The following is a 21,884-nucleotide window of genomic DNA, read 5'->3' as shown; positions in this document are numbered from 1 at the left end:
ATGGCATACTCCCCTGTGGTCCACTTTGTTTTAAATCGTCCACATGGGTAGGGCAAATTTCAAATGGAATAGTCCAATGAACTTCATTTTAGATAACTTACTTAATTTCTGTATTTGTCTATTTTGATGATACAGACGACTTACTAATGAACCCCATGTGGCAGGGACACCGGCCGATCTAGAAGGCGCTAAGTCCCTTCGTGATACGTGGGTACTTCAAGGTCTGGATACAGTCAACATTAAAGCTTACAAGGTCTTACTCTCATATCCATCGACGGAAAAAGGCAAAGAAAATAAGGCAAGTGGTGTAATACAATATGGAACATTAAGAAAGAAAACTTATATTATATAGTGGACGATATAAGTCTCGTGTAGATACACTACGCAAAAAAAGTTTCTTTATGGTTAAGAAATTTAACCACTATTAAAATCTAGCGACTAATTTTGTCCGTTTGCTAAATAATCGCATGCGGGGAATTGTCCCATCATGACATGTATCGATTGTCCTGCGCATTTTGACACCTCAATCACTACCCTACGACATTCTTGAGAAAAGATATGAATGTTTAAGTAACACGGGGTCGAAAAATAAAAATTGCATTATTTAGCAAACGTACAAAATTAGTTGCTAGATTTTAATAGTGCGTAAATTTCCTAACCATAAAGAAACCTTTTTTGCGTAGTTTAGGTATCTAGTATCTGGATGGCACTTATAACGCCCCGTACGTTTTGATGTCAAGCGAAGAAACAAACATTTATTTAATTCTTTAAGATGGACGCAATAATCTTATACATCTTAAACAAAATTTGTTTGACAATATAGAACTAACTAGAAGTAATAATCTGTGTTTTTTCCGATTTACTAACAATATGATCCGAGAATATGATAAAATCCACGCGAAACGAGTTAAATAAATGTCCTTACCACTTTGAAAAAAAATCTTTAGACAAAAGTGTTCTACGCCATTGGCACTCCTTTTAAAGAAGGATTACGTAAAACCACAAGGCGGGCATGTGAGTTTGTGTTGTCTGAATTGTTAATATTTAATTTCTTGTTTTGTTCCTTGTTTTGTCCTTCGCTATAGGTTCAAATTGTAAATCCACAAAGTGGGACTGTACACTTTACATCGGCAATCGGTGAAGATACTTTCGGAGAAAGAGAACTGGAACAGAAAGGTATCCTTCCACCATACAATGCGTACTCTGCTGCTGGCGATGTCCAGGTAAAGATTAGTTATAGGTCACCTAAAAGACCTGGTAAAGTTACTTTAACTAAATTTTAACATATAACCTTTTGAAACCTTAGTGTAATGATTGAATTGGAATAAAAATCCCCTTTAAAAATATGTTTGACTATATATGTGACGCGGAAGCAAAACGAATGGGTTAGTCACGAATCGATATGACCAGAGAAAGTGATAATTCGAAATTCGTAATTCATTGCTTTTATCACATACCTAAACATAATCATCATCTCAGAAACCGTAATGTTGATGATTCAAAAAAATATTTTCAAAGGATATGATAGTAACTGACGTAAATCGACCCATATTGCTTGGTAACATCACAGCAGACGTGTAGAAATCCAGCAACCTTTCCCCAGTCCGTGTGAATGGCTCATGTCACATATCCAATATAATCGCCAGTAGGAAAAGGACACCTACTATATATGACTCTTTTCAGAGCCACCAATTTTTTTTCAGTAGATTCATTTTAAGTGATTATCCATGGGCAATCTACTTGTATAACGAAGCCATGTCTGAATACAAGGGAGACATGAGAACCCTAATACGGTAGCTTTGCTCTGAAGAAAGCTGGAAAAAAAAGTTTACGAAAGCTTAACAATTTAATACTTATCCGTACGGGGAACCTGTTGACACTGTCTATATTTACTGTGGAGAACTTAAGCTATTCTTCATTCGTTGTTTTCCTATTTCAGGGTGACATGGTTTACGTTAACTATGGCTCATTAAGTGACCTCCAATATTTAACCACGTTTATGTCTCCTCCGATTAACTTGACGGGCAAAATATTCATAGCAAGACATGGCGCAATCAGCAGAAGCAGGAAGGTACGGAATGTAGCCTTTAGGAAACCATTAAGCTATCAATATGATCGTCTACAAGTATAATGTTTTTGATAAAAGCTTATTTAATACGAAGCAGCCGTAAATATGCCAATACAATAGATTGATCTTTCAATAATACTTGTTTGTATACGATTATATCGGTAATTTGATTGCTCAAGCTCCATAATGTTATAATGTTGTGGATGGAGGGCGCCTGTATTAATTTAGCTTTCATCAAAAGCACACTATATGCTTGTAGACGAGGTTTTACGGTATATCTTGTGATAGATTAACGGCATTATCAGATATTATAATATTATAATAAAATAAAAAAATTACCCACATTTTGTTAGTTCATAATACCAACGATCGGAGTTTTAGGGCGATAAACTACGTGGATTGTCTAGCTAACTGCCAACACACTCGCGGGTACTCTCTCGATGGAGTAAAGAAGAATCTGGGCATAGGCGGCGGAAGCGGTGGTGGTGGTGGTGGTGGGGGGGGGGGGGGGATGTCCCCCTAAAAATCCTAATAGAAGAAGAAATGAAGCAATAATTCGCGCGCAAATATCCAAGAAATATCGTAACAAAACATGCTCGTTTCCCTCCTAAATTTGAACACTTCCGCCGCCACTAGATCTAGAGAAAGAAATACGAGAAATATGCCAAGAAAACTTGTTCTTAAATCTGAAGTCCTCCTATAAATTTCAAATATTATGCTTTCACGAGCATCACTGGTGTGTACCTACATTGTATAAATAACTACATTGTTTTAGTATTTTGTAAGTAAATAAATCAAAGCTACAAGTCGGCCGGCTTAATGACCTTTTACTATTCCTGGAAAAATATTGATTTAATAAAACTTTTTTTATGAAAGGTGTTAAATGCAGAGCAGTATGGCGCTGCAGCACTGGTCCTCTATATGGACCCTGCGGAACACCACATTAAAGGCAGAGCTCCAGATAAAGCCTACCCAGGGGGTCCATGGCTTCCGCCTACAGCAGCGCAGAGAGGGAGTATTCACCCAGACGCCGGTGATCCACTAACACCACACTATCCAGCAACAGGTATATACATAAAGCCACAATGCGTGATTTGCTTTCAGTGACGTCCTCAATTATTCTGAATTGCTACTATTTGCACGACTGTAATACCCATATACCCTGTGAAAGACTAAGCCTCAAAATTCTTTAACTGCAGTAAAATTGGGAGTTTTTATAATACACTCAGGATCCTAAACCAGCATAGTATGAGATTATTAAATCCTATATCGAACACAGACGAACAGAATAATTGACGTACGTATAAACTGTGATGCGGCTTTAGATACAGGTCATAGATATTTTTTTCACATTTTGTTTGATGTTAGAGAAACATTCAATGTAAAAATCCTGAAGAACAATCTTACGAATTTACTGTTCAATCTTTTAAATATAAAAACGATTTGTATTACAGAGCATGCATTTCGCCTGGACGAAAACCAAACTAGACTACCCCGTATACTGGTTCATCCACTATCGTATAGTGATGCTTCTTTTATATTAGGGTAAGTAGATTTCCCTGTATGATTTGATAAGAAATTTACAACAAAACATATACCCAACATTATTGTTCGGATGAAAAAAATTGTACAAACATGTGACATTTTACTGAAATTACAATCATTATTAATGTCTATAATAATGAGCGTAAAGTGTGGCCCTATAATTAGCTCATGTTATTTGGCGGTTTATTTCAGACACATTAGAGTTAACATTGTACAGTAAAGTCATTTGCTTATACCGAAACAAGTATAACCGACGGTTGTTTGATGGCATGTAGAAATGTATTCATTTGTAAGCAAAGTTGAACACTGATGGCGCTATTTATCTTAAATCTTGTTTGCATCTTTACAAGGGGGGGGGGTAGACACTTGTATAATGACATTAAAACATCAGAAAATGAGTAACAAGTAGCAAGGAAATTTTCAAAAAAAAATTCATGAAATGAAAGGAATAACTTATATATTATTGAGCCTAATTAAACTTAAAATATATATAAATAGCGCCCTCAATTTGCAAACAAATATGCAATTTACAGAATAAGAATTGCCACAAAAAGAAATGAAAAGATGGAAAAGTCGATAAAGAAAGGAAAACCTATGTTAAAAATAGTCAAAAAATATATGTGCATATTAGTATGACAGCTGTTGGTGTTTTCCAGGTCTAGAATTGAAAATTATATAATGTTTTGTTAGAAAAGTTAACAAATGATCACATCAACCCTAGCCCTAATCCTAACCCCAACCATAACCCTCAAAAATAGGGTGCGCAGGGCAAAACCAAATAATTGAAAACACAGGGTACGCAGGTTAAACCAAAATTGTACCTGTGGCCCTATAATTGGCTCAAGCCATTTGGCGGTTTATTTCAGACACATTAGAGTTAATTCTATTACCCCCACGACCCATTATTCAAAATCGCGCACTGTGATTTGTTGAAACGCGTCACGTGACAGACCATTAATTAGCGATAAAGTGTCAAGGGCAACGAACTTTATGTTCTTCTATCATCACAGCGCACAGCAGAGCGCACATCACACCTGCTTATGTAGGGGAGCATGGAATGTCAGGGGTTTGTTATTGTATGTGCATACCTGCTTATAAGGGAGAATGGAATGTTAGGTTGTGTTATTGGAATGTGCATCGCTTTGGCTACGCGTATGCGTTCCACCTTGAGGTAAACAACTTGAAATATTTGGGCAAAAATTTGATATTTTCTCTTTAAATCACACTATTTTGTGGTAATAGAATAGAAATAAAGGGTGCAGCATTATCCTTTACACGCAATAATGTGTCCTCGGCAGTAAAACGTTTAAATAATGGGTTCGGCTGCGCCTCACCCATTATTTACGTTTTACTGCCTCGGAACATTATTTTCGTGTAAAGGATCATGCATTACCCTTTATTTCAGAAATATTGTACAGTAAAGCCCCGGAGTAAAGCCATTTGCTTAAGAGAACCGAAACTCAAAATACAAGAATATTTTGTGTTAATTGTGTCATATACGAATACTTACAAAAATGTTTTCTCTGTTTGTTAGTTTGTTTACTTGTTGGTTTGTAAAGAGTGGTCCTATTGTGTCATACACGAGTTAGATTTTTACTTGTTTGTTCGAAAATGGTGACCCTATAATTAGCTCAAGTTATTTGTCGGTTTATTTCAGACACATTAAGAGTTAATATTATACAGTAAGGCCATTTGTATAAGAGAACCGAAACTCAAAATACAAGTATAGCTTGTGTTCATTGTGTCATATACGAATACTTTACAATACAATACGAATACAAAAATGTTTTCTCTGTTTGTTAGTTATAATTAGCTCAAGCCATTTGGCGGTTTATATCAGACTCATTAGAGTTAATATTGTACAGTAAAGTCATTTGCTTAAGAGAATGGAAACTCAAAAGGATACAAACATATCTTGTGTTCAATGTGTCATATATAACTACTTACCGAAATGTTTTGTTTGTTAGCTACAATTAGCTCAAAACATTTGGTGAGTTATTGCAGATACGTTAGAGTTAATATTGTACTGTAATTAGTCATTTGCTTAAAAGAATCAATTCTGTGTCATATACGAATACTTACAAAAATATTTTCTTTGTTTGTTAGTTTGTTTACTTGTTGGTTTGTAAAGAGTGGCCCTAATTTGCTCAAGCCATTTGACGATTTATTTCAGACACATTAGAGTTGATATTGTATAGTAAAGCCATTTGAATCGAAACTCAAACGAATACAAGCATGTCTTGTGTTCATTGCGTCATATACGATAAAACGAGTACGAAAAATGTGTTACTTGTTTGTTATTTTGTTTACTTGTTTGTTTGTTTCATTAAGAAATTTGCGCCAACGAACGGAAATGCCACGTAACTGGACAGGGAAACTTAACATATCTTATGGAATCGGACCTGGCTTCAGAGAATCATATAAACACAGGTATGATTTCAATGCCATACCAAGTTTAATCTCCTTGGGGATAGAATATGAGATATTTTGGATCTTGATTATTCTATTTTTGTTTGACAATGAACTTAATATTCGTAATGTGTCTCTGCACACAAGTAGTTTCGTTGTAGTGTTGCGTATAGTGCTGTTTGCTCGTATAAGTTTGAACTATTTGTACTTTGTGATTTTCTCAATGTCTAGAATAAAGGCTTATGCATGGCTGACAACGTAGCCTACAGGTCAAAAAATAAATTGCGTGCATTCGGTATTATAATTTTTAGTTCTCAAATATATTGAGGCTAAAAAACTATATAATGGAATATTAGCATTTTAGCTCCTATAGCAAAGGAAGGTACCCAGATTTTACTTAAATAAACCAAAAGTATGCCCCCGGGGTATACCTATAAGTTCGCATTTAGCAATTGATGATAATCACACCTGCGTCCAAAAGAGAGTATTTGATAATGTAAACAATCTCAAGCAATGCTAGTAGTAAAGTCATTTTACCCGTTTCTGAATCACCTCCAAAAATGACTAGCAATTGGGGCATTATCCAGAATGGCACAAAACCACACACCCTAGAGTGTGGCTTGGTTGGCAACACATACGACACCAGTCAAACCAATCAACAAAATCACACTTTCATAATACATGGAAGGCCCAAATACTGCAATTTTCTGTTCATTCATTTTAAAGTTTTCCCTCCTTCCCCCTTTTTTACAGTAAAGGTCGTGTTGTAGTTTATTCAAAAAAAGAACTGCGTTGGACGTATAATGTGATTGGCTTCATCAGAGGAGACGTAGAGCCAGGTATTACAGTAAGCCGTTCTCATGTCAAAATAAACATACAATACAAGGCAATCTGGTGGTCCTTGTTTAGGGACACTAAGCCAGACTTTTTTTTTTTTTTTTTGGAAATTATAAGGGGAAGACTTGTGCATCTTTTTCCTTCGTTGAGTCACTGAAATTCCAGTGTAGTAACTGGATTCCCTGCCTCTATAATATACATAACTTTTATTACCAGTGTGTGATAATGTTTTGAGAAAAATGAAAAAAATAGTTGCAAATTTATCAAGGGGTGTAGTACCACCTTAAGTATATTAAAATAGGGAGTTCCTTCTACTCTTCTATATGGTTAGGGATATTTCGTGATTTTAGCATCCTCTTTTTAGGATCATATGGTATGGTTCAATATATATCCACGAAAACGCGTATTTCCAAAATTTCAGTTGATTCGGACATTGAATTTGTGGGTTGCGCATATAATTGAAGACCGAATTAAAAGACTAGTTTTCGTCTATCGTCAGAGTAAAGGCGTGACGTTATTGGGTGCTGACCTGCGCAGTACAGCATTTTTGGTCTGGTTGACAGGACGTCATACGCAAACTAGTCTTTTTAATTCGGTCTTCAATTATATTTACAAGTATTTACAGCGCCCCATATGCTTGTAATTTTGGGTTTTTAACAACCCAAAAATACAAATAAGACGTGTCAACGACCGAATCTAATGTACAAGTAAAGAAAGCTTATGCACACAATCATGGTGTGGTCCCAGATTTCTAATGGCATAAAAATCTCAACTTTTTTTGACATTTCAGACCGTTATGTCCTTGTGGGTAACCATAGAGACGCTTGGGGACTAGGTGCTGTTGATCCAACGAGTGGTACCGCATCACTTATTGAGATTACACGAGTATTTGGAAAACTGAAGATGGGCGGTAAGTTGGCGAAAGCTCGTCCTTTGTAAATAATGGTAAATAATCTAAAAATAAGTAATGAAGATTACAAACAAGATATGTGACCGTTGGGTGTTTATAACGACCTTAATGAAGTCGTGAAATGGTATAGACACAAGTAATGCATAAAATGAATGCAGATCGGACTTTTTCCGGACATATTATCAGATATTATTATCAAGTCTACATGTGCTCTACTAATTGACAAAAATAAGTGTTATAAGAAATGTAGAAAGTTATGACGTATACACTACCAGATTCCTATTACTGACACCCGCAGAGCTAGAGGTACACTGCTGTCTAGCTACTTCATTGGTACTCTAGACTACCCGTGTGGGTACTCTAGAGTACACACATCGGAACCACACGTACAGTACAAACACTGGTCTGCACTGGTACTCTATAGAGAAGCCACAAAATACAGTAGGTGTGCAGCCAGTGTACCTCTAGTTGTGGGGTCGGCAGCAATAGGAATTTTGAAGTGTAAGTAAAACAAGCTACTCAATGTAAACTGATTCTTGCCCCATTCTTGTCCAATGATTAGCAGGGCTTTGAAAAGAGGTATTCAGTAGCTAACAAACAAAAGGCACTTAAAACGCCGTAAAATAATAATGTTACAGGAGTAGTTTAATTCTCCTTCAATTTAGGGTGGCGTCCAAGACGTACACTGGTATTCTGCAGTTGGGGTGCAGAGGAGTTTGGTCTTATTGGATCCGTGGAATGGACGGAGGTAAGACAATGGTTATTGTCATATTGTTTAGATTAAGGGTTGACTGGTACTATATGGTAGAGACTAAGCCAGACACTTGTCAATGGGGGCGTAGAGGCCCAAATTGGCTGAAATTGGGCTGATTTGGTATGATGTTTCTACATAGTTAGTTGAATTTAAAGAGTGCACCGGATTCTCTCCTATGTGGATCCGACCCTACTTGTCACGAGTTAACAGTATTGATGTGAAAGAATGTGGTCTTATTGGGAGGATGTATAGCAAATGATCCATTGTATTGATTGGCATCAGATAAGGGCGAAAACTTTTTTTTCTTCCTGAAAGCCATGAAAATTACTGATTCCCCAATTTGAAAGCTTTTTCATTATGTATAATTTCATACATTACCTAAATACTTTTTTCCCCATGCAGGAATATTACCATATACTATCTCAGCGCGCCGTAGCCTACCTCAATCTCGACATAGCAGTAGCTGGTAAGAGTCAAAAATCAAACAAACAAGTAAACTAAAGACACACATTATATTAAGATGGATAAATATCAGAAGTAGCTTTAAATTGTCTGCAGAAACTTTGGTAAAATTAACGTAAAGGTTCGCCAAATGGCCGCGGAAAACGGCTTGCCTTGGATACATTTCATGTACAAATAGAGAGCTCCTTCCTCCTAAAATGCAAACAAGAATTAAATGTACATGCCCTTATTTTGCTGGTGGGATTTTAACGGAGGCACTTTTAGGTTGTGCCTAAAATTCCAGTTAGGTCAATGCAGCCAATAGTGCCATTAGGCGAATCTTTACGGTATACCTTGTTATGTAGAGATAACATGTTAATGAGTTCATTTACTAATCTTAAAGTTGCCGTTGAACCTTTACGTTGACCTTGAATTAACCAACATCATTTGAAACTCCTCTTCTCATTCTAGGCAATCACGTCTTGTCAGCGGGCGCATCACCTCATTTGATACCAGTAATCTATGAAGCAACTCAAAAAGTACCAGACCCTCAACCTGAAGGGCATCGTCGAACTATTTACGACACAATGAAAGAAAGAAGGCGGGATAGTATATATCCAGAACCATGGTAAATTATATACAAATTATATAAACATATCTTAAACAATTACCCACTTTATACTCAAAATCTATGTCTCAAATTTTAAAACTGAAATACTAAAGACAATCCAAAGTTAGTTCTGCAAATTCGGATACCTCATTTGTTTGGATAGCTCAAATGACAAAAGTTGTCGATTCAAAAGTTACCCTAAAAAGCTACTCAAATCAGTGTACCATTTAGAGAATAAAGGTATTGTTTTTAGCCGCTTTAGTGCATCTATCGTCTCATATAACACGGGCGACATCATTTTTTTAAGTAAAACAACGAGGCGGAGCCGAGTTGTTTTACGCTAAAAATAAAACATGACGCCCGTGTTATATGAGACGATAGATGCACGACAGTGGCTAAATAAATACCTTTATTCTCATTCTTAAACACTTCAATTCAAATTAATAAAAATATCATAAGTATTACAAATTTTATTCAAATTAAATTCTACATTTTACAAGGAATTACTTAGGGCTTAAAATCGATCAGTCCCGTTGTTGCAGTGCGCCTTTCATTGGTTCAAAAAGCGAGTACGCGTATCGCGTCGATGCACACGCGCTGACCCGTGTGATATCGTGCCATATCACACGGGTAAGAACCAATAAGATTGCAGGAACATTCTCAAGTGTTTAAGAATACATTCTCTAGACATTCAAAATTCAAAAGTGCCGCCTGTTTTCTTTTTTCTTCAGGATACCACCGCTGAGGCAAAGTGGAAGTGACTTTTACGGATTTCTTCAAGGCGTTGGCGTCCCGTGCATAAATGTGTATTACGTAAGAATCGTGCATTATTAAAACTTATTTCCTCCTGAACTGTCGCCCCAGAGTCAGAGTTTGTCCAGATACTTAATTCCTGAGTATGGGTCCTCTCAGACCCACAAAATACGTGACATTCATCATAATTGCCCATTTCGGTAAATCCATGAGCCTTTGCGAGTACACCTGACATGTCGTCATTTGACATCACGCCTACTTGCAATGCGCAGTAACGATGTTCGATAAACGATGTGCGCATCGGCGTGACGTCAAATGACGACATCTCAGGTGTACTCGCAAAGGCTTATGGGATTTACCGAAAAGATCAATTGTCTGATATGTGTGATAGTGATGAACGCTACAAGGTTACTATATTAAACCGTTTCTTATGTAATCTGCAAAGCGCAGACAGCGACAGTGGCTAGAAAAAAAAGCACAGTGATTTATAGTGCGCTACGCTCAGGCGCAACGCCTAGACGTTGATCCACAAGCCTCAGCACACTGCAAAATTGTCTACGAGATCGCCCTCATCGGGCAATCCAATATGGGGTAGTTTATATAGTAATCTCATCTGGGATTCGGCACTGTGGGCAAATCCTCAATGATGTGCGTGTATAAGGATTCATTTTTACTTCTACTTCTAAAGACGCTCACAGTAAGATACGTTCATGCTGTATATTGTCCTATTCGCCTAATAACAAAATGATTTTCTCTATTTTCAGGATACCGAGGGTGAAGACAAGTTATACTCCCTTTACCACACAGCATATGAGACGTTTCGTCTAGTAGAAGAGTACATTGACCCCGACTTCAGATACCACCAAGCCATTGCGCGAGTCGTAGCTGAGATGCTGTTTTCCCTAGGAGATAAGCAACTATTACCGTTTGATTTAACACGGTATACGAAAGATATTGTTATGATGTGGGTTTCACTAGAGTTTCATCCCTGGTCACAGGATATAGTAGAAGCAGGGATACCACTTGGTAAGAAACTCTATATTTCTCTCCCTCCTCTCTCTAATCTCTCCCCCTCTCTCGTCTCTCTCCATCTCTCTCTTCTCACTCTCCCACTGCACTCCCTACTCTATCTCCATCTCTCTCTCTCTCGCCTCTCTCTCTTCCCCTCCCCCTCCCTCCTCATTTGGCTCTCCTCCCTCTGTCTCCGAGAGTGAAGATGGAGGGCAACAAAAAAAAAAAAAGGGGGGGGTGATTGAGCAGTATTTGGTAGGTCAAAAGGAGGGGCGATTTTTGGCACATATTTACAGGGCACCTTTCAAAAAACGACCCCTTAAAGCATGCTAAGGTCAAGGAATTCCTGTGCAAGACGCCATTTCAAACCTTTCAGTTTTCTTCACATTTTGTCAATATATCTAATAAGAAAATTGGGGAAAGGGTATTTCCTTATCAACCATGTTTATAAGTCCCTTTAAGCATGTTAAGTGAGATTCTTAATACATAATGTTCCTAAGTAATACGCCATTCTTCTTAACTGTGTATCTTTCAGGTGAGCTTCGATCTGCTATTTTAAATTTTACCCGGATATCTAATAATTTCACAGAAAGATTAGCGGATGTAAATATGGACAAGTAAGTCGGGTTATTTTCTACTAGTTTGGGCTTACTCAAAAATTACTACTGAAAACAAATAAAAGGCAATATCTTCTTAATGTCTCGGACCTGAGTGTGCCTTTGTAGCTCTTTGCGCGCGGGTAAGGCCTAGCAATCCTTTACACTCTGATAAACCCAGTGCCCCCCCAATATTCAAAATCTCTGAAACCGTGTACTCACATCCAGCCATGACGTCCACGCTCTCTTACCTACCCAAAGAGAGTATAGGTACGTTATACGGCCTGTGTGAACATTGTGAACCGATCGGGTGCACGGTTTGACATTGACTTTCTGTCTTCGTTTTCCCTGGTGTTTTTTAGGTCACCGGCTAAGGAGTGTGGAGTGCGTGTGGGGTTGTGGGACTTTGTGTGTGGGGAGGGGGGTGTGTGAAGATATGTGGAGCATGTGCGTGAGTGAAGGGGTGGGTGAATGAGTTGATGTGCTAACATTAATGTTCCTTTTTTCAGACCGTTGAGTGTTCGTGCTGTAAATGACCAAATGATGATGTTAGAACGTGCCTTTATGATGCCTACAGAACACCTACCCGGACAACCATTACATAGGTATGTATATATAAGCTTCACTCGCATTTCAACATAAATAGTCAAGTGAAAAACTTCGTTAATCGTTTTAAGACCAAAATTCACATTGATCATGACAAAAGTAGCATTTTATTTAGGAAATGGTGAGGGTGGGCGTAATTTCTTGTGCACTATCCTGACTCCTGTCCTGGCCAGGAGCGCAAATGAAGCACTTCAGTTAATAACATTATAATGATTCCAAACATGACCGCCTAATAATTATTTTGTGTTTTATGTCACAGACATGTGGTACTCTCGCCTCAATCGTCGCCACACAACAGAAACTATCCTCGCACATTTCCCGGTCTTGTGGATGTTATGGTTAGCGCCCTTAATAAGCCGACATCCGATGAAGCTTGGAGGAATGTTGCTAAACATGTGTCGGTTTTGACCTATGTGATCCAATCAGCGACAGACACGTTAAAAGATGTGACTTCATGGTTATAATTTTACCAATTCTTTATTTTTGTTATAAAATGTTTTGTACATTACTTTTGTATTCATTTATAAAGTACTTTATTTATATTTTTAGTGGGACTAAAGAATAATGTTTATTTTCTTTAATTTACTAATTTTTCTGCGTTGCAATTTAATACATTGTTCGTATCATATACGTCGTTTTACCAGTGGCTGGCAAACCATTAAGTACACACATTAATGATATGACCTTGAAATGCAAACCATTAAGTACAAACATTAATGGTATTATTTAAATTATTTAACACCCACTGGTTTTACTATTCTCTCTCAGAAATTGAACTATTGAACCTAAAAAGACATCTTACCATTAACTAGTTTCAATCATTATTCGTCGTTATCACCGCGACTTGGACTAGCGATCTGAAACATTACGTCGTCTTACCGGGCGATGGCTTATCATTAACTATTAACTTGGACTATACGATCTCAAAATCTATCGTCGTCTTACCAGGCACTGGGTTACCATAAACTACTGACTTGGACTATACGATGTCAAAATCTAACGTCGCCTTACCGGGCGTCTTATCAGGCGCTGGCTTACCATTAACTACTAATTTGGACTATACGGTTTCAAAATCTACTTCGTCTTACCATGCGCTGGGTTACCATCAACTACAAATTTGGATTATACGATCTCAAAATCTAACCTGGACTTAGCACTTGGAGTAAGCGATCTCAAAATCTAACGTCGTCTTACCAAGCACTGGGTTACCATAAACTACTGACTTTGGAATATACGATCTCAAATCTAACGATGTCTTACCAGGCGCTGGCTTACCATTAACTATTAACTTGGACTATACGATCTTAAAATCTAACGTCGACTTACCAAGCACTGGGTTACCATAAACTACTAACTTGGAATACACGATCTGAAAATCTAACGTCGTCCAGGCGCTGGGTTACATAAACTATTTTGTTGGAAAAACGATCTCAAAATCTAACGTCGTCTTACAAAGCGCTGGCTTACCATTAACTACTAACTTGGACTATACGATCTCAAAATCTAATGTCGTCCAGGCGCTGGGTTACATAAACTATTTTGTTGGAATAACGATCTCAAAATCTAACGTCGTCTTACAAAGCACTGGGTTACCATAAACTACTACATTTATCTTGGACTATACGATCTCAAATCTAACGACGTTTTACCAGGCCCTGGGTTTTGCCATAAACTACTAACTTGGACTAACGATCGCAAAATCTAACGTCGTCTTACCAGGCGCTGGGTTATCATAAACTACTGACTTTGGAATATACGATCTCAAATCTAACGACGTTTTACCAGGCCCTGGGTTTGGCCATAAACTACTAACTTGGACTAACGATCTCAAAATCTAACGTCGTTTTACCAGGCGCTGGGTTACCATAAAGTACTAACTTGGACTGTAAAATCTCAAAGTCTAACATCGTCTTACCAGGCCCTTGGTTACCATTAACTACTACCTTGGACTATACGATCTCAAAATCTACCGTCGACTTACCAGGCGCTGGGTACAAATTAACTAATAACTTGGACTATACGATCTCAAAATCTAACGTCGACTTACCAAGCACTGGGTTACCATTAACTACTGACTTTGGAATTTATGATCTCAAATCTAACGTCGTCTTACCAGGCGTCGTCCAGACTCTGGCTACATAAACTATTAACTTGGACTAACGATCTCTAAATCTAACGTCATCTTACCAGTCGCTGGATTACCATAAACGACTAAATTGGACTATACGATCTGAAAATCTAACGTCGTCTCACCATAAATCACTAACTTGGAATATACGGTCTCAAAACCTAACGTCGTCTTACCAAGCGCTGGGTTACCATAGACTACTAACTTGGACTATACGATCTCAAAATCTAACGTCCTCTCCAGCGCTAGGTTACCATTAGCTATTAACTTGGACTTTACGATCTTAAAGCCTAACGTCGTCTTACCAGGCACTGGGTTACCATTAACTACTGACTTTGGAATTTACGATCTCAAATCTAACGTCGTCTTTCCAGGCGACTCTGGGCTACATAAACTATTAACTTGTACTAACGATCTCTAAATCTAACGTCGTCTTACCAGACGCTGGATCACCATAAACTACTAACTTGGATTATACGATCTGAAAATCTAACGTCGTCTTACCAGTGGATGTGTTACCATAAACTACTAAGTTAGACTTTACGATCTCAAAATCTAACGTCGTCTTACCAGACGCTGGGTTACTATAAACTACTAACTTGGACTTTACGATCTCAAAAACTAACGTCGTCTTACCAGGCGATGGGTTACCATAAACTACTAACTTGGACTATACGATCTCATAATCTAACGTCGTCTTACCAGGCGCTGGATTACCATAATTTAAACTACTAACTTGAACTTTACGATCTCAAAATCTAACGTCGTCTTACCAGGTGCTGCGTTACCATAGACTACTAACTACGAACTTGATTTACATGACCTTGAGATATAATGTCATGTATCCACGTCCTGAGTTACAATCAAGTACAAACTTGGATTATGTGTACTAAAAATATAAAACTTTAATACTAGGAGCTGGGTTACCAAAATTACTATTTACTATATTAAAACATGGAAGAAAGAGATGAGACAAAAAAGGAAACAAATGATGATCATCATGATTATAAATGATCATGATTATTATCATTATAAGGATGATAATGATAATGATGATGATCATCATTATCATCATCATCGTTATCATCATCATCATCAATCATCATCATCATCATCATCATCATCATCATTATCATCATCATCATCATCATCATCATCAATTAGTTATTGTCATCGTTGTCACCATTCTATAAAAACATCCCTTTGTGTTCAGCTGTTCAAACCAGATTGAAACAACAATACCACCACATATTGTTTTAGCACTACAGACGAGGTAGATTTGATCTAAATCAATATATTATTGAAAAATAACACTTTGATGTTTTGCAAAAGAAAGAGGTGGGTCATGAATATACGGGGGTCATATAATTTTTTTCTACTAGAATGGGGGGGGGGTCATAATTTCCTTACACCAAAAATGGGGGGGGGGGCTATAAAATTATTAAGGGCTGGTTACGCGAGCATTTTCTTAACTTACAATGAAAATATGTGTACAATCTTTAGTTATACAAAGCAAAATTGTATCGCGCTCTGCGCATTTTCTTTACACTTACAATCAAAGTTTTTATGCGCTCCTTGCCTTAGTTCAAACAATTAATAATTTGTCTTGAGTCTGTGTGAGCGGAAGGGGGTCATAAAACTTTCAACGTGAGATGGGGAGGGGTCGTAATAAATTTAGCCCGCGATATGGGGTAAAAATTGACTCCGGTCACCGCCATATTCATGACCCACCCCGTCCGAAGAAAATGACATCCCCTAAACAGTGGCTCTTGTTTGTCACTGTCGTCACCATTATCCATTTCATCATCATGATATTAAATGTTATTGTTAAAAGTCGTCGTTGTTGGTCATTCCTTGTATCATAGTATTTAAAAGTTGGAAAGCCGGAATTTGACAGCAATAACTTGTAGGTTAGATAAAAGGCTCAGGAATAATTATTAAGTAAAATGTAGGCCTATTGTATTCATCGCATGGGGCATTACGTAACAGGTAATGCGGTGTCTTATATGAAAGTAGTCCTACTCATTACTTGTCGAACATGTTACGATTTCAGTCATATGCGTACACATTAACACACATCTACCTAATAGGACTGGGGTCTAAACCTATTCTCCGGTCCAAAGAGGTAGTCGAATTTGGCAGGCGATCATACACGGAAGCTTATATGCTTGAAACAGGCACTGTCATTGATTAGTTAGGGTTAGTTTAGGGTTAGGATTAGGGTTATGAATAGGCTTAGGATTAAAGTTAGGATTGCTTGATGAATCAAAAGCTAGCGAGAGAGGGCTCAAACAAGATCAAAACGCGCATCAGAAAAGTTTATAAGTATTAAGAACCGAAATCTTATCGTGTTCGACCAGTAATGTATGTGAATTTATGATGCAATGCACGTGTGTTATTTTATTTGATTGTGAATCTTTCAACATGCCCAACTTATAATGAGACAAAAATGGACCAAAGTAAAATTTATCTTACCGGTCAGGCCTAATATTTTGTTCTATTGCAATGACGGTGTGTTAAGTTTTCTAAAAAGTAGAAAAAACATCCTGGTGATCCGTAGGGCGACAGGGACAGATGAAATTTGCAATTTTAAAGCTAAAATGGGTTCAAATTTATAGTTAAAATATATTTTAAATATATTGTAGTATAGTATACGTCTCTGGGAAACATGGTCTCGAAGTGACACTATTTTTAAAAAACAAGGGACATGTCAAAATTGAATTAACGAGTTCACTTAAGGTTGGTAAGGATCTGAAATTAAAAAAAAATTAATTGGCAATATTAAATTTTCGCGTAACCTTTAGCAGTCTATAAATTTACTTCATCCACTACAAATGTCCAGGAAGTTCGTGATACGAGGGAACAAGATGAAATCAAAAAGTGTTTACTAAGTAAAAGATGGTTGACTAATTATTATTGTAAATGTGTTGTAATATTTTGTATGAAACCATTATAGTAGGCCTATATAAGATTATAATTAATTATGATGTAACGTTTGTATTTTATTACATTTAGACGGTGGTACAATTTTTGCAACAATTTTGTACATAGTTTGTTGTCAAATGTGATATATTCTGCATAAATGAGGTTAATGTTCCTTAAGGGCTGGGGTATGAACGTTTGGACAGTATTTATTTTGGGACATGAGAGCACCTCAGACCTATCGAATTGCATTCTGAATACGAAGAATGTCATTCTGATATCAAATAATTTTGATTTTTTGAAATTCGCAATTTGATACACATTTTATGGCAAATCATTAAAAATTGATATTTTTGATATTTAACAGTACTTGAAGTAAACTTTATAAATCTGATGGTTTATACTTAAAGTGTATGTAGGTGGGATGAAAAGCCGACGATCAATTGAAAATTTTGACCTTTCGTATTGAAGATATGGATTTTTTCCCAAAACACCAAAAAAAAAAATAGGTCTTTTTGGGGAAAAATCCATATCTTCAATATGAAAGGTCAAAATTTTCAATTGACCGTCGGCTTTTCCTCCCTGCTACATACACTTTAAGAATATATCATTAGATTTATATAATTTACTTCGAGGACTGTTATATATCAAAATTTGACAAATATCAAATTTTATAATTTGTCATAAAATTTGTATTATATTGTGATTTAAAAAATGAAAATTATTTGATATCAGAAAGACATGATTCGTATTCAGAATGCAATTCGATACGTCTGAGGTTCTCTCATGTCCCACAAAAAATACTGTCCAAACGCAATAAACGCTCATTTTAGATCCCTTAATGTACACGTACTAATTAATTATATACACAGTGGGCACAGGTTAGGATTTCGACGTTGTATTAACGTTGAAACAACGTGGACGTTTCAACCTAACCTGATTTCAACCAACTTTCAATGTAAATATTAAGGAGGTTTAAATCAGGTTGAAGTCCACCAGTCGACGTCAAAATTTCAACCTGATTTTACCGTGATTTCAACGTCAGGTGTGCCACTGGGTAGTATGTATTTCGTTTGCGCGCGTGTGTCAAGTGGCGTAGTCAACACTTTTTCCGAGGGTGGGCAAAGGAAGGGGAGGGGGCAGGGCAACTTTCAAGAGGGACAATCTGAGGGGGAGGCATCACATGGGGGAGAGGGAGGCTTTGTCCTCCCCTCTTGGCTTCGCCACTGTGTGTGTGGGTGTGGGGTGGGGGTCGAGGTCGAGGTCCTCGTTAAATCGAGGTCCTCGTTTGAACGTATTTACAAACAGGGGGGTGTGTGTGTGATGGAAGATGACTGCGTAAGGGGGTATGTCGGGTGTGTATGTGAAATTCTTATACCAGTTTCAAGAGACACATGCTCCTGTTTGGACGTCTGGGAGTGGAAATGTGTGCACGAGAGAGGAGAGAGAGAGAGAGGGAGAGAGAGAGAGAGAGTTATAGGGTGTGTGAGAGAGAGAGAGAGAGAGGGGGGGGGAGAGAGAGAGGGGAGAGAGAGAGAGGGAGGGACAGAGAGAGGGGGAAGAGAGAGGGAGAGGGAGACAGAGAGAGAGAGGGAGAGAGAGAGAGGGGGGAGGGAGATAGGTAGAGAGAGGAACACTAGGCCTACAGAGAGAGGTGCATGTGTGATGTGTGTGCGGTCTGATTTTGCCGGTTTGTACGTTTTTATAACTTATAATTCCCCCACCCTCCTTCCCCCGGTCAGCACGGAGACCGAGGCGCGCCCTATGCTATACGGTACCGAGTCAAGTCAATTTAGTGTATTATAGTTTAGTTTCGTAAGGCAAAAAAAAAGTGTTTGTTTGCCCAGACACGACCGACCCAAAAAATCAAAAAACACCAAACACTTTTTTTTTACATTGATATAAATAAAGAAAATGGTGTTTTGTTCCTATAAATATGCCAAATGACACTTGGAAGTTAATATTTCTGGCATTCACAGCTTTCATTTTTGCCCATTTAGCCCTCCCCAACAATATTTTACCATCAATCAACATCATAGAGAACCAAGCATGAAACGTATGGTCTGGGATTTTGTACTAGAGGCTTCCAGCCCGTCACCCTTGCAACAACAAGCATGCATTTATGCTGAATTTATACTGAATCTTTATCAAGATTTTGTTGCCAAAGAGATTGCACTTTATATGAAAGGTTGAAATACATTAAAGTTTGACACAAGTACAAAATGTAAGGCTGAATGTCGTATATTGGCGAGAGCGAGTTGGCGCAGCGCGTGGTTCCCTCGCCTTGCACCACTGAGGTAACGGGTTCAAGCCCCGGCCGTGCCCAGGGACTTGAATTTTATGTGCATTTGGTTTATCCCGATTCCATGCTCGCTCTCACGGGTTTTCTCCGGGATCTCCAGTTTCCTCCTGCTTTCAAAAAATCTGTGATTAGTTGTTAGGTTTTAAAAAAAACAACTTCTTTCACCCAATGGAATTTGGTTGCTGCAACACGTGTACAGATCGAAGACCAAAAAAAAAAAAAAAAAAAAAAAAAAAAAGGAAATCGACCTACCGACTCGGACCCACTCCTTTCGACCCCTTGTCTGGGCAAACAAACACTTTATTTTGCCTAATAATGTATCTATTTACCAATAATTACACTGTACAGTGAAAATGTAATAAAACGAGTGACTTGTTAACTTTAGAATGGTTTATTGGCATTTTTAATTTTATTCAGTTATATGTGTACACAAGAGCAAAATATTTAAGAAATAAAGAGTAATGCATTGTGGGTGAGGCACAGCCGAGGACACATTATATGCGTGTGAAGGAAAATGTTGCACCCTTTATTTCTATTCAATCACTACAAAATAGTGCGATTTAAAGAGAAAATATCGCTTTTTTAAAGGCCCTACTTGAATTTTGACTACCTGTACTAACCACTTTGTTCGAGAATAGTACCAATTTCAAAATCACGCCTCATGCTTTGGTACTCAGGATACCACGGATACCGCATGGGTACAGATCAAAATAGATTGATGTTTTTAGAATTGTGATAGTAGCGCTATCTATTCAAGATCAGAAGCAAAACTTCTAAGTGTTGCGATATTTTCTTTTTCTAGGCATAATAATTATGTTGAATTCATGTGTTTTACCTATCTACTGAATATAACTCAAATTAAATGCATGTTGTCATTTTGTCTCAAAGAGAGAGCTTATTATTTTAGAACCGTGTAAGTGGTGCTATCTACTGAAGACAAAGAAATTTCCAGTATGGTGGTCAAAAATAAACATTTTAAAATCAAGTACTAAATAAACATGTTTAAAGCAAGTCTTCACTGCTTTAAATTTTATTTGGATCTTTAGTAGATATTTATAGCACCAGCAGGCCTAATTCTAACATATCAATCCATCTCGTTCAGGAGACAAAAATGACAACGTAGGCCTGCATTTTATTTCAACTATCTTCAGTAGATAAGAAAGAAAACACATGCATTTAGAATTAAACCAAAACAAAATGTCGCAACACTTGGAAGTTTAATTTGATTCTCAGTAGATATAGCACCATTAAACCTAATTCGACTCGAAAATATCACTCTATCTCACGCAGGGGGCAAAAATGACAACATAGGCCTGCATTTTATTTCAGCTATACCGTATACCAATGTCAGTTTCTGTTTCAAATTTGACATTTTACCCCATCCCGTGATTTCTAAGCGGTTGAAAACTCAATTCTTGGGATTTTACATCGATACATGATTTGGGCGATTACTCCGCTAGGACAGATTTAAAATCATTTTTTCTGCTCATAATTTCATCAAAACCATCCCAGGTTTAATATTGCATCAAAGAAAGGTATCTCAAACTCATATTAGCTGAAAAATTAAACAAATAAGATAATTTCTACGTTTTACAGGGACTATTTACGGGTTGCACTTTTTCACCGAGGAATCTTATGGTGGTGTGCCCCCTTCAAAAGATAGCATACCAGTAAAATGATTCTGTAAAATATCGCTTTATCTCGTTCAGCAGACAAAAACGACAACCAACGGACATTTAAATTTGAGCTATCTGCAGTTGATAGCAAAACCACGCGAATGCAACAAACACCAAATGACACAAAACAGATAAAGAAATGCAAAAGCTTTGTTTCAAAGTTTGTTTCAGCGTCATACGGTATTCGGTTCTTGAGATATTTTAATTTTAATATTACCCATGTAAATCAATGCAGGAGCTATATAGACACCGGCACCAGAATCGAGCAAATTACGGCATGTCTCGCCACATTTTCATTTGGTAAATTCGTGTTTTT

The 21,884-nt window shown here is 37.5% G+C and overlaps 1 protein-coding gene across 1 annotated transcript in view; it reads left to right on the top strand.

Moving 5' to 3' along the window:
- Positions 1–13,004, top strand: part of LOC140157693 (N-acetylated-alpha-linked acidic dipeptidase 2-like) — a 30,826-nt gene extending 17,822 nt beyond the window's left edge. Inside the window, exons 2-14 of the mRNA XM_072180933.1 lie at positions 136–298; positions 1,086–1,223; positions 1,940–2,071; positions 2,945–3,134; positions 3,523–3,613; positions 6,776–6,861; positions 7,650–7,769; positions 8,435–8,517; positions 8,926–8,989; positions 9,436–9,592; positions 10,306–10,387; positions 11,092–11,291; positions 12,800–13,004. Coding sequence (XP_072037034.1) covers positions 136–298; positions 1,086–1,223; positions 1,940–2,071; positions 2,945–3,134; positions 3,523–3,613; positions 6,776–6,861; positions 7,650–7,769; positions 8,435–8,517; positions 8,926–8,989; positions 9,436–9,592; positions 10,306–10,387; positions 11,092–11,291; positions 12,800–13,004 — 1,711 coding nt within the window. The remainder of the gene's footprint in view (positions 1–135; positions 299–1,085; positions 1,224–1,939; positions 2,072–2,944; positions 3,135–3,522; positions 3,614–6,775; positions 6,862–7,649; positions 7,770–8,434; positions 8,518–8,925; positions 8,990–9,435; positions 9,593–10,305; positions 10,388–11,091; positions 11,292–12,799) is intronic.
- The last annotated feature ends 8,880 nt before the right edge of the window (positions 13,005–21,884 follow it).

The sequence above is a fragment of the Amphiura filiformis genome, chromosome 7, assembly GCF_039555335.1.
Source record: "Amphiura filiformis chromosome 7, Afil_fr2py, whole genome shotgun sequence".
NCBI lineage: Eukaryota > Metazoa > Echinodermata > Ophiuroidea > Amphilepidida > Amphiuridae > Amphiura > Amphiura filiformis.
This window is presented reverse-complemented; position numbering and strand designations above follow the sequence as displayed.